The sequence below is a fragment of the Chionomys nivalis genome, chromosome 5 (genome assembly GCF_950005125.1).
Source record: "Chionomys nivalis chromosome 5, mChiNiv1.1, whole genome shotgun sequence".
NCBI classification, from domain to species: domain Eukaryota; kingdom Metazoa; phylum Chordata; class Mammalia; order Rodentia; family Cricetidae; genus Chionomys; species Chionomys nivalis.
In genome coordinates, this window is record NC_080090.1 from 67,527,067 (window position 1) to 67,545,691 (window position 18,625).

General features: G+C 45.8%; 1 protein-coding gene across 1 annotated transcript in view; it reads left to right on the plus strand.

Annotated features, from left to right (window-relative positions):
* Positions 1 to 457: 457 nt before the first annotated feature.
* The window catches only part of Lamc1 (laminin subunit gamma 1), a 123,161-nt gene continuing 104,993 nt past the window's right edge, over positions 458 to 18,625 (plus strand). Inside the window, exon 1 of the mRNA XM_057769666.1 lies at positions 458 to 1,268. Coding sequence (XP_057625649.1) covers positions 857 to 1,268 — 412 coding nt within the window. The 5' untranslated portion in view covers positions 458 to 856. The remainder of the gene's footprint in view (positions 1,269 to 18,625) is intronic.

An 18,625-nucleotide genomic window follows, 5' to 3' on the forward strand; every position in this document is an offset into this window, starting at 1 on the left:
GGACCACGGTCCAAGTCATCGTGAAGTCAAAAGACAGATTCGGAGCCACCTCACCCACCCGCGTCGCCCTTTAAGAATCTCCTCTTAGTCTCCGATATCCTCCAGGGCAAAAGATCCTCTTAGGACGAAGAACCAGGGTAAGGATTCCAGAAGGGTGCGGGATCTCCACCGAGGCCCCTGCCCTCCCAGCATGCAACGCCCCGCGCCCCACACCCCACGCCCCGCCCTCCTTCCTTCACTCACGCTCCCTCCCCGCCCACCTTGGGCCTCCCTCCCTCCCTCCCTCTTATACCCTCGCCCAGCCCACCTCTAGTCACGCCCATCCAGAAGCCCTCCTTCTTGCCCCTCTCCTCTTCCATCTCGCGCCCCGCCCTCCTGCTCCCTCGCCCCGCCCACCTCGCGCGCCCCGCCCTCTTGCTCCCGCCCCGCCCACCTCCCTTCTCGGGCCCACCGCCCTCCAGGGCCGGAGCGCCAGTGGTTGCCCCTGCCGCCACCGGGAGTCGCAGGGGAGGACGCTTAGGGCGGGGAGCCGCTCCCGACCCGCGTGAGCTGCCGAGGAGGCCGGTCTTGGGTTTTCTCCTCCGCCAGATCCCACCCCACCCGGCAGACCCCACCCCCTGCTCCTTCCTCCTGGGGCGCGCTCTCGGGTGCGCGCTCGGAAGTCGGGGGTCGGCGCACAGTGCGAGCTGCACACCGGGAGGCAGCGGAGGCAGCGCGGTCTTCGCCTAGGACGCCCACCCATCGGCTCTGCGCCCGGTTCTCGGCCGGCAGCCCGGTCCACAGCCCGGCCTCGGCCTGCAGCGGAGGAGCAGCCTCGGGGCACCCCAGCTTTCGCCGAGGGCCCGAGCGTGGTGGGATGACGGGCGGCGGGCGGGCCGAAGTGGCCCTGCGGCCCCGGGGACGGCTGTGGCCGCTGCTCGCTGTGTTGGCGGCTGCGGCGGGCTGTGTCCGGGCGGCCATGGACGAGTGCGCGGATGAGGGCGGCCGGCCGCAGCGCTGCATGCCGGAGTTTGTTAATGCCGCCTTCAATGTGACCGTGGTGGCTACCAACACGTGTGGGACTCCGCCCGAGGAGTACTGCGTGCAGACTGGGGTGACCGGAGTCACCAAGTCCTGTCACCTGTGCGACGCCGGCCAACTCCACCTGCAGCACGGGGCAGCCTTCCTGACCGACTACAACAACCAGGCCGACACCACCTGGTGGCAAAGCCAGACCATGCTGGCCGGGGTGCAGTACCCCAACTCCATCAATCTCACGCTGCACCTGGGTAAGCGGTGACAGCCCTGTTCCCCACTACTTCTCGTTCACGGCCCAGCTCCGGGGCTGCCTCCATCGAGCCGCTGGTCTGGCCCGAGGGGCCTGTCCAGCCGCGTGCTGATGGTCTGCTCTCCAGCGTGGGCCACACAGAAATTCCTTTCTCCAACTTCTCAAATTCATCTCGCTTTGAACATCCGGTGAAGGCCACCATGTCTCACTCTAGCATCTCTGTTTTCTTACTCTTTTTAACCCAACCGAGTTCTTATTCCGCTGATTATTTTCTATTTCAACAGTCAGGATTTTGGACCAACACCCCCCACTCCCCTTTTCCCCTTGAAGCGCTAATGAAGCCCCTGGCAGGATCATCACGTCTCATGCTTGCCTTAGAGTCTTGAAGGTCTACTTTAAACACTTGTCTTTAAAATGTTTAGCTGTCTCTCTCAGGGGCTGAGAGTGATTGCTCTTAGCTCTGATAAGGGAATTTGAGGACACAAACGTCTTTACTGTCGGTATTGCCTATGTGTAATTAAAGTAGAAGTTCACTTTTAAGTTGCTGTTCTTTAGAGCTGTTCAGCCTTAATTAAGAGCTATTTCACTGCTAATCCTGGTGGAGAGAAAACAAAAAGGTAATGAAGACACTCACTGTAATTGCCGGGCAGTTTTGTTCCGGTGTAAAAAGCTCTCCTCGCAGTCTTCCCTGTTGCTTTGATCCAAGCAAGTGTGGAAACATGCATCATTTTAGAATTCAGGAAAGGGGTGTATAGTGGGAAACTTCACAGCACAAGCATGGATGAGAAAGGCCGATGATTGGGATGGATCAAAGTTCCTGCTTGATCTAGGAAAGTTTTTCTTCGTTTTTGAGACATACAAGCAAATAGAAAATTCCGTTGTCGTGTTCAACAGTGTAATAATGTAAGTGTGGGAAACGGATTATGGATGTGTAGAGCTTCCATTCCCAGTGCATTTGGAGCACATGATTTTACCAGTGGCTGGGACTAGAGCACTTCCAAAGAGAGCAGATTGCCCCAAGCCTGTCCAAAGCACGCAGGGCAGTTCTATAGAGCTAATAATATCTGGGATATTTGAAAGGGACATTTTGTTGGCAAAGGATTCTTTGATCATGGTTTTCTTTCCATTGCTCTCCAGCACACCAAACATTCAGGGTTTCAGAGAAGGATTGTGACTTAACAGAAGGTGCCTTGAAAAGTGTCAGTTACCATGTGTGGGATAAGTTTTAGAAAAGCACTATTTAGTGCCTTTGTAGTAAACACCTTTTTATTTGTGGATGACTCACCGGGCAGATGGAACATTTTGAAAACAAGTTCATAAAATGAAACTGTGAGACCTTTGCTTTTCAGTAACTGACTGAACAAACGAGTTGGGTTATTTTAAAGTCTTGGAACGGTACAGAAGTGTAGAAGTAGAGTCTTGGGACAGGTGCCTTTCTCCAGACAGTGGGAGACCCTCCGGGGTGCCCACGGTCTCGTGAGACTCTTTTAAGGCACTTGAAAGTTGTTCAGTTGCCCAAAATGTGTTTTGCAATTTATGTTCAGTTATTTTTAACCTTTTACTTAATTTTTTTTTGTGTTCAATTCTGAATTCCCTTGAAGTCTTGCTTAATCCATTTTCAGAATGAAAAAAAAAAAAAAACCCAATGAAAAGACCTTGATGTCCCCCAAGTGCCTGAGATGCAGTTGAAAAGTTCTGAACAATGGACGTCAGTCTTGGCCTTCCTCCTGCTCTAGGCCAAGGAGCGGAGGTCTGTTTCAGGTGATTGCAGAGGGGTAGACTACTCCCTGGCCAGTTCTCTGCTGCTGTGACAGTGTGCTAGGGTTAGAGAGTAACAGGTTAGGTGGCTGCTGTTGGGAGCCAGAGATCTTATTTTGGGCCACGTTACTAACAAGGTCAAAGGGCGCTTTCACCTCATTCGGGCATTTTCTATATGCTTGGACTTGATTTTGCTGAAAAAGTCTTCTGTTGGTTGCTAAATGGCATTCATAAGACAGGGTCTTAGTCTAGCTTTCCTGAAATTTGCCTTGTAGATCAGGCTGGCCTCAAACTCATGGAGATCTGCCTGCCTCTGCCTCCTGACTGTTGGGATTAAAGGTGTGAACAACCATGCCCAGTGGGTTTACTCTTAAGAAAAATATTTACAATATTTTCATAGCAGTCTAGTTATTGTAAACACGTGCTTTACACATTTTAGTTGGATAGTGTATGAAGTCTTGACTGAACTCACTGTACTTGTTCTTGGATTGGGCATGAGGTCCTGGAGGAAATGTGTGTGGAGGAGGAGGTGGGGAAGGGAGAGCTTTATGTGGCATGGGGTTGATCTTTCTGGTTTCTGTCCCATCTTTTTTTTTTTTTTTTTTTTTTTTTTAATGACCGGGTATATATGCATGCATGGATGCTGTGCTCAACAATTTCGGGAAAGTCGGCCAGGCCTGGCCATCAGAGTGTTTTGATAGTCAACGTATTCATTCCTTGACTCCAGTTACTCTGTGGGCTGTAGCTAACTAATTATTTCCCATGGAGTCAAGTACCATGACTGTTCTGTGCATCCATTAAATCTCCCCTCCAGTTCAAATTTCACATACCCTTAAACAAGTGATGCATATTGTGCCTTGCCCCTCCAGAGCCTGTGAAACCCAAGGGAGCGGTGTGAAAGAGGAGGCCCAGCCGCCGTTTTGCTGGCTTCCTTTTGATGTTGCACTTTACTCACCGCAAAACTTAAATCAAGTCTAGGGCTAGGTGTGTTGGAGCATTCGGGGAGGCTGACGTTCAAGGCCAGCCTGGCATACATCACAAGTTCCAAACCAGCCACAGCTACATAGTGAGACCCTGCCTTACAATTTATGAAGTCAGAGCACACTTAAGAGGCGTGCAGTATGCACGTTTTGGCGAAGATCATGAGTCACCTTTTTTCGTATGAAAATGAAGCATGATGAGATATAATTCAAGTAAGACATATAGCAACAAGCCAGTGTGTCCTTAGTTGCTAAGCTCCCCAGCTGGGAGACCACCGATGACAGGTTTTTATGTAACCCTTCAGAAATGTTCATATACCAGACTGTATGATCGTTTTAACTGGTACCTTTTAGGGGGAGGCCGAATCGTATTTTAACATTTGACAGTTACAAATTAGATCATGTATCACTTTATGTAAAAATGGAGGAAAACCAGTATGAATTCTGACAGCTGCCATTACTTAACTTCCATTACAGTGACATAGGGTTCAGGGCACAGCGCATCTTTGGCCACGAAGAGTTGAAGTCGCTTTGTATTTTCTGTGTGTTGTGGAGGGAAGTCTTAGTCAGGCACCCGATCCCAAAAAGTTCTGTTTTGCTTTCCGCTTACAGATCTTTGCTGAGTACTCTGTATAGATTTCTTAGCTGCTGTTTAAAAGTGTAGCTTTTACGTCTGATGATAAAGTTGTGAGTGAGTTTGTAGCAATACCCAGGGACCTGTTGAAAGCAGTTCTGTAGCTGAGGATTGGGTTTTTCTTAAAGGGCCCCTTTAGTTAATTCGATAATTATTGTGAATGGAAACTTGGCAGACAGGGTTTTGATCTTGCAAAAAGGTAGCTTTTCTCATTCCTAAAACAATTAGGTTGAGAAACTGTTTACAAGAGCAACCCTGTCAAAGTTTATGGAGCTTCCAAAGTTAGCATTGCACCCAATTCCCAGGCATTTCATGAGCTTTTATAGGACGCTCTTTAATCTGTATGAAATGTCTTTGTGTATAAATCAGAATCAACCCATAGGTGACTTGGCCCTCCCCTAACATGAAACAAACAGCAAATTTTCCGTTTCTCTCGGGAAAACCTTTGTAATCTGGGCTCTGCCTGTGTCAGGGAGTAGCTCGGCTGGTGACTTCACTGTGGTATTTGTGCACCCTGAGGGGACACTATTTTAGCTTGTCTCACAAAGGCCTGATTTACATTTGCAGGTTCCAACTTGAGACGCCAAGGAGCTGTTCTTTAATGGCCAGTAGTTGAGCGGTTTTATAAAAGTTGCTGTTGGCTATTTCCCTGTTCTACACTTCATTGCTTTCTCTGCAAATTCCTTCTTCCATTTTTCTAAGGCACCCAGAAGAAAATGTACACATGAGAGGAAAAGTTAGACCTCTGAGGCATCCCTCTCTGTCAGTTTATCCTTGGCCATGTTGGTGTGGGAGGAGTAATGCTGGGTTATTTCAGTTCTAAATCCTTTTAGGAAGTTGGGTATGCTTTTTACCATGTACCCCCTCTCTGTGTGCATACATTCTCAGATTACTGCCAGATATCCCACAAACATTTTTAAAATACCTAAGAAACGCATACCATAGTGCTTGATAGAAAGGTGTGGAAGATTGAGGGCCCTGCCCTAAGAGCTGATACTCTTCTCAGTGGAGTTTAAACTTGTAGTGCTTTTACCATTTGATAGCAGGAGGGTCCTTATAATAACTCACCGTTTATAAAGCCTCCAGCTTGCCAGTGGGTAATGTCTTGTAGCTCCGTGAAGGCACCCACAGGCTCCTGTAGGTGCAATCCTGGAAATCCTGCTGCAGCTAAGTCTTGGACGCCTTAGTGAATGAATTAATAGTTTCTCTAGCAAATATCTTAAAAATGTCTGGATTATTCTTTTGAATAAAAGCTCACATGCAGAATGACTTGGAGACACCAGACTCCTTTGGTTTTCTTCCTTGATTTTCCTTAGGTCTTTGTTCCTTTTTAACTTACATTTCCAAATTCTTATACTTACCGTCCGCGAAGGAACATCTCTTAGTCTCAAATCTTTGTTTGCTACTTGGAAATTTAAAGTTCAGTTTTAGGTTAGCTCTTTCTTTGGATCCAGTGACCTGGATACAATTAATATGGGATGACTGGATGGAGCTATGTTTAAATTTACTTGTTGCCATCTTGTCCAGCTAAAGAGAACCAGTGTGGCCCCTCGTTGAATTTCATCACACTAGTGCCACATCTTGACAAATTTGTTTCAGTCTCCCATTTTGCTCCTTCTACAGATGTCTCTCAGTTTCCAGTGGGGTTATGCCCTTAATGAAGCCATCATAACGTGAAGGTGCGTCTGGTGCAGCTAGCTTCCTGGGCATCGTCCCTAGCACGAGTGCCCTGAGAGTAGTTGTTAACGCTTGTGGTTGAGTGGAGTTGAGGTTCCCTCCCAGGATTGGTTAAGAGGGAAAGATCAAGTCAAAATCCAAAGTCTGGTGTCTACTAAATGTTCATCAGTTAAAGTCTGGCGTTTCCTAAATACTCATCAGCTATTCCTCACTGTAAACTCCCCAGTCAGCCCACCAGGAGTGGGGAACGGTCAGGATTGGAGTCTCCATATTTCAGAAAGACCAGTTGATCTAAAGACATGTATCTTATCTATAATTTCTTAGTGAAAAGTTCCTTAGTGGCTCCTCAAGTTTTCTAGTAAGATGTCCAAAGCCTTTGTCCTGTTGGGCCAGGTGCTATAGGCTCTGGACATTTTCAATAACCAGGTTTATCTTTTATCGCTTCTGTACACAGGGCTGGCTTCGGTTTGGAACACTTCTCCCAGCTGTCAGCCACTCAGGCAGGCAGAGTCCTTCCAGGTTTCTCCGTCGCCCCATGTCTGTCCCCACTTCCTGGCCTGGGCTGTGCTTTCTCTCACACCGCCCGCCCGGGCAGTCTCTGTCATCATATGCCACTATCTCTTTCTTTACTTGTCCTTTCTGCCTCTAGGCCACATTGAAAGGTTTGTGATTTTGTTTTGTTTTAGTTTGAGGAAGGGTCTGGTGATGTTGCTCAGGCTGTCCTGAAATGTCTGGCCTTAGGCTCTCTTCCTGCCTCAGCCTCTGATGGGGTTGAGATCACAGGTGTGTGCCTCTTCTCTCAGATAATAGGAAAGTCTTTTTTTTTTTTTTTTTTTTTTTTTTTTTTGGTTTTTCGAGACAGGGTTTCTCTGTGGTTTTGGAGCCTGTCCTGGAACTAACTCTTATAGACCAGGCTGGTCTCGAACTCACAGAGATCCGCCTGCCTCTGCCTCCCGAGTGCTGGGATTAAAGGCGTGCGCCACCATCGCCCGGCTTAGGAAAGTCTTTGAAGGAGGTCTGGTACTTAGTCATCATTTAGTTAAGTACAATTAACCTTGTTGATTGCTCGCTGTGCCTGAGCACCATGAAAACCTCTGATGGACAGTGAGTCCTGGGGCCTAGCCCCGGCCTCCTGCCTATCTGCGGTCTAGATGAAGAAATCTGTGTCCTTAGATTTGGGGTAAGAAAACCACAGCCCTCTGACCCAAGTCTGTCTCAGACCAGCCATCTAGTTTTGTAGGAGCTGTGAGTAACTTATACTTTTTAAATTGGCTATAAAAAATGATCAAAGGAATAATAATGTTTTGTGACTTGAAAACTACATGAGATTCAAATCATAGTATACACCAAACTTTATTGGAACAAAGTTAAGCTCATTTAATAACATTGTTTATGACTGTTCTTATTGCTACAGAGGCAGAGCTGAATAACTGGGACAGACTATATGTTCCTGCTTATAGAAGTTGAAGCATTTACTGTCTGGCCCTACTGCACAGTTTTGGTGATCTCTGTTTATGTTACAATAAGTCTTGGTTGATCAATGCAAGGACAGAGAGGTCCACTTGACCATTTGCATGGAGACTGGAGCTCGTGGGTCTTCAGTGTTTCAGCAGTGAGTCTGGTAGCATGTTCAGTAGCTGTTGGTGGAGTGAATAAATGACGGGCTGAATCACGCATGCCCTAGAGAACTGCACATTAATTTACATTCTTCAGAGCAGCACCGTTGAGCTCCTGTGTGTTTTTATCAATGCCATCTCTACTTTCCCAAGGCGTGTGTCAGTGTTGTATCTGAGATGAACTGTGGCACATAGTAATTTTATTTCTATAACTTTGAAAGTACTAAGGTATTGAAGTGATACAGGATTGAAAAGCCTACGTCATTTTATTTTATCTTGCTTTTTGAGGCAGGCTCTCACTTTGTCGCCCAGGCTGGCCTGTAGTCTAGGCTGGCTTGTGTCTTGGAGCAATCTTGCCTCTGCCTCTCCACTTCAGGAACTGTAGAACTACTGTACCTACTTCCATCTGTCTTTTTTTTTTTTTTTTTTTTTTTTTTAAATAAGAAAAACTAAGACATGACTTGAAGTCAGCAGGATTTCTATTTTATGTGTAGGAGTGTTTTGCTTGCACATGTGCATCTCACAGTCTGTATGTACCTCTGAAGGACAGAAGATGGCATTGGATGCCCTGGACCTGGAGTTACAAACAGTTAAGGGCTGTGGGCTGGGTTCTGGGAACCGTACCTGGCTCCTGGAAGGGCAGCAAGTGCTCTTAACTGCTGAGCCATCTCCCCAGGCCCCAGTCTATATAAATGTGTATGAGAAAACTATTCATAAATTTTCACACGTAAATGTATAGTTTTGAAATTGTATTGTTAACTTTCTTCTTTTTTAAGAAATGGTCATAAACAAGTTTTAGCTAAACATATGCATGCACCTGTCTGCTGTTGAAAAAGCTCCCTGTGGAGGGTTATCAGATCATCGAAGGGAAAAGGGGTACTGCTGTCTCGCTTGCTTTACATGTATGGATTGGTTTGAGATTATTTGGAAGGTGAGCAGTCTGGGCTGTTGGGGTGATCGCGAACAGCTCTAGGCGCAGAGCAGGGTGTAGGTGGGCAGGTGGGCTCAAACTAGCACCTGCTTAGAGTTAGCAGGGGTAGACTGAAACCTAGCCTTGCTTGCCTCTCATCTCCAGCTGCACTTAATTGGCAGTTCTGCCGCCATTCTCTGGGTTTTAGGGAGAAGTGTCAAAGTTCAGAGCGGAGCTGTTTGTTTGTTTTCACTGCTCAAAATTCCCGAGACTTAAAAATAAGGGATGAGCCTGTCTTGTCTTAAATGGTCAATTTCAGCGTAGGGTTTCAAGATGGCCGTGCACCCGTGTGCTGTCGCCCTGTCTTGGTGGCTCGCCCTGAGATTTGTCAGCAGGCCCTTCTGGGATTTGCAGGCTCTTTTTCTCGTAAGATGATAAAGTTAGATGCTGGTTCTTAAAATCGAGAGGCCCCCAGAAAGCTCATTGGAGTCCATCTGCATTTCTTCCTGTGCTGTCTTCCAGAGGCCAGCCGAAAATAACTGGGCCCAGTCAGTCTGGTGCCCTCTGCAGCTACATATTCATGAAATGGAATAAAGCCACTATCTCTTTCTTGGACAATGCACACTCAGATCTCTTGTGGGAGGAACACCTCTGGTTGAGCTGGGAGGTGAACTAGGGATGTGCTTTGTTTTCTTCTGAAGCTCCAGGGAGTCCAGTCCCTCAGTTCCTCCTTTTATTCTGCTTTCCAGCTGTGGAGCGCCTCCCTGCTGGACTCAGGGCAACACTGAATTATTGTTTCATTTCTTGGATTTTTATCACATCTTCTTGTTTTGAAAAATTGGTGAAAAATTTAATTTTCAGAATAGGTCTTCTCCATGTTTCTTCCTCCCCCCATCCTCTCCTTCCTTCTAGAGAACAGGATCTTGCTAGCCCAGGCTAGCCTCAAACACAATATGTAGCTGTGCTGCTTAGCCTGACTTTGACTTTGAAGCTGTCTTCCTGCCCCTACTTTCCAGCTGCTGAGATTACAGGTGTGCTTTTAACTAATGCTAACACATAGTATATAGGTGATTTGTTCGTGGAATTAGTCTGGCTTAAGTAGGCAAGCACAGGATTTGGGAGAACCAAGAGATATTTCTTTTTCTTCATCTGGAAGTTGCTGGCATTAATAGTGACAATCAATTTCTGTTGAGGGAACAAAGGAGCCAGCTGATTCAAGTTGCCTCTGTCAGTTGAGGTTCCCAGGTTGCTGCTCTGAGGGCAGGCATCGGAGGCAGAGCACAGGGTGTGTACAGGGTGTGAGGGGATCTCTTGGTTCTCCTCATTTAAAGTAGGCTGTGATTTGGTTGATGCCCCAGGTGATGTAAAATTGTAAGTTTCAGGTTGTTGACCCAGGTTTAGAGACTTTAAGGATGTATGTGTGATGTCTGTGTTGGCCGCAATGTCAAGGATTTATTTAATTACTTCTTTTTAAATAATGGACTTTCTGATTCCCGAATATTCTCTGCTGTGAAGACTTCATCTTCTTTCCTTTAATCTTTACTAGGGTGTGACTTGTCATGGAGTCTGTTAGATGTAGTAAATCCAAGCTTGAATTGTGTGGCTTTCTTGGAGGAACTGGTGGCGCTTTGGGACATATTTCTAGTTACGTGAAGAGTTTTCCCCACTCAAAATGACTGAGCTTGTTGCATTGGGTTTCTATTTGTTGGACAAAGACATTATTTAAATGGCAGCCAGGAAGAAAAAATTTATTTAAGGGTATTGTAATGTGTAATGGATACTGAAGACACTGAGGGAATTTGTAATGTGCTTGAGGGGGTAAGACAAAAACAGTCATCCATGCGAAAAATGATTCAGTGGAACGTTTAGAAAGTGCTAGGGAGTGCCTGTGGAGCACCTTAAGAGGAGAGGGGAAGTCAGCCAGGGGAAGCTTCCTGGGTCTTGAAAAAAACTAGTGGGTATGAATGAAGGACTTTCCAGGAAGGCTGAATTATTTGAACAAGCTCTAAGAATAATCAGGTAACTGTGAAGGCATTGCTCGCCTTTCCTGGGGTAACGGGCACGGTCTCTGTGGAAACTGGCTAACAGCAGGCAGAGGACTGTTTCTCAGTCGTTCTGGCTAAGAGCAAGGGCAGAAGGTAGCGTATTGAAGCCTGTGCTAGGTCTCTGAAGAACCAGAAGATTCGTGGTTTTTCTGTGGTCACACAGGTGGGTGTTGGTGGACTTCTGAGCTGACTGCTTTGCTTTATGCCCTTGTCACTCGGCCTCCTGAGAGCAGACTTGGCGCACGAGAGGCAGTGGACTGTAGAGACCTTAAATTGGGCAAAGGACTAAGTATTTCGCATCGGAGAGCTAAGCCTGGTATCTCTGATTTTGCTTGAAAAAGTCTGGATTTGGATTTTTTTGTTAAAAAAAAAAAGGAGGGCTTTGTACCTATTTGTGAAGGAGACTCTCTGAAAGGGGCAACTGTTAGGTTCGGAGAACTTTAGTTGTATATTATTTAGTCTTATGGCACTTGGAATGTCGAAGGAATTTATTGAATTTGAGAATGAGGCCCTGGCTTTTGTCAATGTCCACTGATAGGAAAGGGAACGTCTGCCCTCTGCTATTCTGAAGGGTGGTCAGTAAACTTTCATTATGCAGGGGAATGCCACTTTATCTACTTCCTACCTGGCCACAACTCTTTTCTGGTTGCTGAGTTGGGTTCACCTGTTCCCTTTATCTGACATCACTGAAGACAAGGCCTGAAGGCGGCCTGGCTGATCTCCAATTCTATTCTGTTTCTCCTCTGCTCCCAGTAAATTCTGACCCTTCCTCGGTGGCTTTGTGTGTCTGGCACTCAAGTTTGCCAGCAGATCTAATGCACTTTTTAATTGGTTGATAGAGAGATAGCTGCTGCACCCCAGGAAGTTTCCTTTGTCCCCGTGACCCTCTTTCAGTCTCCAGAGCATGCCATTCACCTTGATTTCTGTATATGCAAATTTGCCAAGCAGTCAACCCCCCTTCTTTCTAATCTTTTGAGAGCATCACTGCACTCAAGGTTCACTGAAAGGTTACTGTTGTTTTGTTTTGGCTCTTATTTCTGAGAAGGGTGTCACAATTTCCCTTTAGGACTAGTGTTTGCAGTGGTTGTTGTTGTATAGTTCACTTCCACTTCTAGAATTTAAGATTAAAACAAACAAACCAACAAACCAACAAGCAAATGCCAACCCAACCCAGTCCCAAATACTTCTAACTAGAGTTTTCCATGAGCTGGCTGATGGGTTTCTGTCCTTCTGTCTCTGCCCCTTGTCCTTTCTGCTTCCCTTTCAGACCGATTTCATTCTTGTCTTCGCACTTGGGTGGTGAACGTGGCTGTGCCACCACAGGAGGAGCTCCGATGCCCTTGAAAGGGTTTGATCAGCTTCCTTTTCTGCTGGGATGATGGCACTCCATGCTGCATGGAACAGGGGTGAGTGGTGAATTTAAAGCCCTCGCCCCTGGCCCCCCCCCAGTTGTTAATATAGAAGCATGAACATATTCTCAGGGGGTATTCTATCAATTTCTTTCTAAGAGAATGAAAATGCCCTAGTTTTTCCAAGAGAAGAGCTTAGAAAGGGCCTAGGGACGACACCAGATGAGTTGTAAGGACCAGGAAGTAATATTTTCCCTGCCTTCAGCTCACGTTGTAATTAAAGGCAGGAATAGTCTGCCTGCATATTTCCAAAATCTGTGACCATCTTAGGAATAAGCAATAGCACCTTGGCAATGTAAGAATTAGTTGATTGATAGGGAATTTAAATTTTGTGGCATTCACCTACAACATTTAGAACCTTAGTTTCTAGAACGTGAGCACATTCAGAATATGCGGTTGTTGTGGTTTAAATGTGTTTACCCAGTCTACCAGTGTTGAAAGGGAGGCGGTTAGTTTATGAAGAGCTGCCATAAATGGTCTCCTGTCTTTGGCGTAGTAGTAGGTTTATTGTGAAAGTGAGTTTGGCTCTTCCTATCTTATTTATGCTCTTGCTGCTTGATGCTTCCACTATGTTACAATCCACAGAGAAGATCCTTACCAGGTAGGTACCAGCAGGCTTTGGGAGGTCTCAGTCTCCAGAACCATTTCTCTTTATTTTAAATTACCCAGTTTGAGAATTCTTACACAGCAGAAACAGAAAATGGGTCAAGATAATGGCTAACTAGAATAGCAATAATGAAGTTACAGAGTTCGTGAGGAATATAGGTAATTTCTAAATATGACTGTAGTCCAGTCACCTGGAAGTAGAGGCAGGAGGATCACAGATTCTGAGTCATCTTTAGCAACATTAGGAGCACAAGATTCAAACAGTGACAGGAAGTCCTCAGGAAACCTTAAACTCTTAGAAAAATGTTCAGGCAACTGGGCAGAGGTGGCATACACCTTTAATCCCAGTACTTGGGAGGCAGAGGCAGGTGGATCTTTAGTTTGAGGACAGCATGGTCTACAGAGTGAGTTCTAGGATAGGAAATAGGTATACAAAGAAACTCTGTCTTGAATAACAAACAAACAACAACAAAACCCTCAAAAAAAGTTTAGGCAAAGGATTCTAATTTATGCTATTGTAATCTCTTATTGAAGAAATTGGGGCTGGGAAGATGGCTCACTTACTGTACAAGCCTGGGGACCCGAGTCTGAGTCTTGGAACTTGAGTAGTGGTGGGAGGAGAGAACTGACTGCGCAGTTGTTCTCCGGCCTGCAGACAGACACACATCCACATCATGATGTGTGCACCCACCAGTACATCACGGAGAGAGGCACACATCCAGTAACTAAAAATTTAGAAAGTTAATGTGGGTGTAGTTGCCTCAGCTTGTAGTAATCTGTGGAGGTGTGTCCTCAGTCACCGCTACTCATTGCATCAAATAGTCTGACGATAGGACTAGTGACTGTGCTGCTCACTTGTGTGCCTGTGCCTTCAGGGGTTGGGGTAGAAGGGAGTGCAGAGTCCCCTGTCATAGACAGGAAGATGCCTGAGAGAGGTGCTAGTCACTAAACCTGGGTCCCCTGAAGCAGCAGCAAGTATTCTTAGCCTGCCTTATATCTCATCAGCCCCTCAGCTTGTTTGTTTGTTTGTTCGTTCGTTTGTTTGTTTTGAGACAGGGTCTCACTATGTAGTCTTGGCTAGCCCAAAATTCACTATGTAGACAGGCTGGCCTCCGCCTCCTGAGTGCTGGGATTAAAGTTGTGCACCCTCATGCCCAGATGATTTTTTCTTTTAAGTGCCAGATCATAATCTCATGCAAGTAAGCATCCTGGAATTTTCCTTGCAATGTTCATTTTGAACGTGGGAAGAAGGTGGGGTCCAAGAATGAAGATTATGGGATGGGGAGTGATCATATACATTAGATGCCTTCGTGGGAAAAAATGCTATATTCAGGAGACTGCACTGACTTTGTAGAGCAGTTTTACACAGGCTTGGAATCTATAGTGAGTATTGTAGATAAACGCATGCAATAGAAAATTCACTAGAGACTACAGATTCTTAGAATTTTACAGACTATGAAAGTTTGTGGAAACATCTGTAATGCAGCTGTGATAAAATTTGTTTACTTTATTAGGATTGCTTTAGAACTCAAGCCTGTTTATTACTGTTGTTAATGTTTTTACCACATGCCAAGGAATAAGTCTGCGTTGACCTCTGGTGGACTTGGGAATCGCTCTGAGAAGTTTTTGGTTTTAGGTTGCCTCCCTTGTAAAGCTGGGATGGATGTCCTGGCCCAGGCGGCAGTGGTGGATGCAGACTGTGACGAGATGACTGACTCTGGAAACCGACAAACCTTCCAGATGTCTGGAGAATGTGGACTTGTCTTGAATCTGTATCTGTATCTGTACTCCTGTTGTTACTTCATCGTAGCTGCCTTACGGAATGACATGAGGGCCTGCTTTTTAGATTGGGAAATAAAATGGATGTTAAAGTTTTTGGAAGCCTTTTAGTTGGTATTGGCTTTTCTGCGAGAGAAAGGAGACCGAGAAGCAGGCTTGGTCCCTTGGGCAGACTGTGGGTGGGGGTGGTGTTGAGGATGTGGCTTGAAGTAACTAGAAGCAGATTCATCCATGGCTCTAGTGATCTTCGGTTATGAAATGGGCCTCCAGTGCCTCAGTCAGCAGCTTGTTAGCCATGCCTGACTAAATAGTCCTTGTTTTTGAAATTCACAGACTGCCTGGATCCCCACTGTCTCTTTGGCCTCCTGCTCATATGTGGCTGTTTCTGTTCATACATCATTTTGTGTTTAGCTGGCTGGTTACTTCCTCAGTCCCTTTTATGGGGAATAATGGACACATGGAGCTTGAACACCCAAGTGTGTCGTTAATCAAACAGGAAGTCTCAAGGAAGCCCAGTAACGTTGTCAGAGAAGCTAAAGACAGGACCGGAAAGGCCATTCATGATTCTAGGCTTCAGACATCCGCAGGGGAACATTTGACAGCTTCAGACATGGCATCCTGAAACTTAGCAAGTGGAATGTTGAATGTAGCTCTTGTCCCATTTTACTTATGCATTGAGAACATTAAGTCTTAATAAATTAGATAGAAATGAAGGTGAAGAAAAAAAGGAAAAAGAATGTAGCATTGTTGGCTTTCAAGCAGGGAGGTAGCTCTGGCCATGGGGTGACTGTGGATCTCAGAGGCTGCAGTTTGTCCTGACTGGACCAACAGGAAAGCTGTGTGCAGGATGAGTGAGTGGTGGGGACTCTACAGGAGGCCAGAGGTGATGGGCAGGTTAGAAGATGGCTTTGAGCATTGCTGGAGGAATTGGAGGTAAAAACTATACAGGACAGGTGGAAACCCAGGAGATGTAATGGTGTGGCATGGCTGTAATCCTAGCGGGAGGATTTAGAGTTCCAGGGCAGCCTGATTTACATAGCTAGACTATATATCTCAAGGAACCGAAGAGAAAAAGAAAGAAAGCATGTGGTCTAGTGAAAGAACATGCATATCAATGGATCCTGAGCCCTAACCCTAATCCTGGGACCTTCTGTGACAGACAGAAAATGCCATGAGAAAGACAGAAACTCCTGCTACCTACAGAGATATCAGACAAATGACGTCCCAGAACAGCTATCTGGGACCCTTATGATTCCTACCAGTATTGAGATTCTTTTATCCTGTGATAGAAGATCTGTCAGAAGTAGCCATTTAAATGCTATCTTTCTATTAACAGTGGAATTAAATCAGGAAGCTACAGAAAGGGGAGTCTGTGCTCATTAGAGTTCACATTAAGCACGTGGGGGTGATGCAGATGCGCAGGAGAGCTGCGTCGGGCCTGACTGATGGAAGGTGCAGGGCCAGGTGGCGTGCCTGTCTCTGCTCTGCACTTCAGGCGCAGTGAGCACGTGCACACCGCAGAGGCACTCTCCTTCCTGACTCTCAAGTGGACTTCCAGCCCCTCCAGGAAGACCGCTGGTTTCTTACTCTTCCGGCCAGTCTGAGTGTTTGTCATTGTGTTATGCCCTGTCCACAGTTCACCTGACTCAGTTTTGTGGGAACGTTTGGGTCCTGTGAGATAAGGGGTGCTGTACGGTTGGTTGCCCGTATGCTCCCACTACGTGAATTCACTGAAGCTAACTTTATACCCAGTGATTTCTTAGTCCCTCTAACAAATATTTAGAAAGCCTTCTATGCAAAAGGTCCTGCGAAATCATGGGGACAAGGCCGAGAAGGTCTGAGCTTAAATTCCTGGTTAAAGGTACCGTGTAGAGGACTTGGCCCAGGAAAGGCTCACTAACCGTATCCTCCATTGACTTTGTGTCTGCTGTATATATATAGTGTAATATCTTTTGTCTGGTGGTCAGCGCTCAGAAAAAGCTTGTAGAATGAATGAATGAGTTCTATGGATTCTTCTGGAGGACTATGACCACAGAATGCTGGAGAGTATAAGAAGCAGCCATTTTCCCAGGTGGAGTTTGCCTTTAGATAGGGTTGACTTTGGACGTCTGGAATGGGACGGAGTAGCTTCCTCGTTAGCCTAGTGCTGTTGGGTAGACACCAAGCCTCTGTCCCAGAGATCCCCAACAATGAAGTCGTTTGCAAAAACACTGATATTTGTTTTTCTTTCATGTGGTAGGACTGTGGTAAGTGGTTCAGGGCCTCAGGGTAGCTCTGGTCTGGTCTGCAAGGCCATCTGGGACATGGGAGCTTTTTATGGTAATAATCTACCATTCCTTAGGGTGCTATCTTCCGTATGGTTGGTTTTGAGGGCTAGGCGCTTCTCTCTTCCTAATAGGTCCACACTGTTAAGGAATGTGTGTCCAAATGTTAAGACTAAGACCTGAATGTGGCACACGTCATTTGCACTGTTATGACAAGGGGAATGAGAGCAGATTTTGGCAGACAGCTCTGCATGCCAGTGTTTCCCCTAGAGCTGGACTTGCCAGCTCCTGTGCTGAAGCTCCCCTCCCCCTATGTTGTAGTCTCGCGGAGGCTTCTTCAGAGCTCATCCTGTTAGGAGACAGCAGCCAGCATGTTCTCAGAGAGCCCTGACAACCCTAGATCTCGGAGAGCCCCCTAAGGAAGGCGTACATCCTTCCCCCCTCCCCGCCTTTGCAGAGTTCACTTTCTTTTTTTAAATTTAAAGCTTGTTATTTATTTATTTTTGAGAATTTCTATATGAGTTTTCCCCTTTCCCACTCTTCCTCCCACCCCCTCTCAAATTCACAGTCTCTTATTCTTTAATTATTTTATACACACACTTTATAAATACAGCCTGCTGACCCCCTCAGTGTTACATGTACATGTTTAGGACAGTCCGCTGGAATTGTATAACCCGTTCATGGGCTTGTCCCTGGAGGTTGATTCCCCCTCTCTCTGCAGCCATTAGTTGTCTGCAGTTCTGCATCTGAGTGTGGGGCCTTGTCACATTTCCCCGGCCATGCTTGCACATTGGTTGGTATTGCTTTTTCCAGGTCTTCTTAGGCTTCCCTGTCGTTGAGATGTCGTGGGTGCAGCGTCCCGGTCATAGATAGAAGACATAGCCTCGCAGGAGACCCTCTGTCTCAGTGTTTCTGCTGAAGATGCACCTTCTCATGTGATGTTTCCACTCTTCACTCTCCTAGCTCCTGATGGCTGCTGAGCTCTTTCTAGGCTGGTGTGCACCTGAACTGATAGGCTGGCCATGGCAGACACGTCTTGTGGAGTGTTTCTGTCCACATCATGGCAGAATACCTCCACAGGACAAGCCTTGATTTAGCCAACAGTTCGGATCCTGTTTACCTTCAGCAATGACAGATGAATCAGGGCTGTTTTAAAATCCAGATGTGTTTTGGAAACAAGATTCCTAAGGTGACAAAACACTATTCATTAAATAATTTGTTGGTCACATGACCATACAGTCTTATTTCTGGAATCTTAGAGTTAGGAACACATGAAATCTGCAAATTTAGTAAAATGGGTGTATATATATACATATATATATGTATATATATGTATATATTGTATATACAATAACTAATGTTTTGCTTGAAAAGTGTATTCACATAAAATAAGGTGATTAAAGACTGGGAAAGTCTCACACAAGGATGTATTTTGCTGTTCAACAAAACATCTGTGCTTCCGAACTTTTTAAAATTTAGAGTCACAGCTAAAGAGTCATGGCTACATACCACATTTGATTACACATATGTTAGCTGTGTGGTGTACCATTTTTATAGTTATTGATGCATAAAAGTTTAACACAAAACCAGCAATTGATAAATTATCTAAGCAAATGGATAAAGTTCTTTAATGCACACTTTTGCAGGGCTGGAGAGATGGCTCAGCAGTTAAGAGCACTG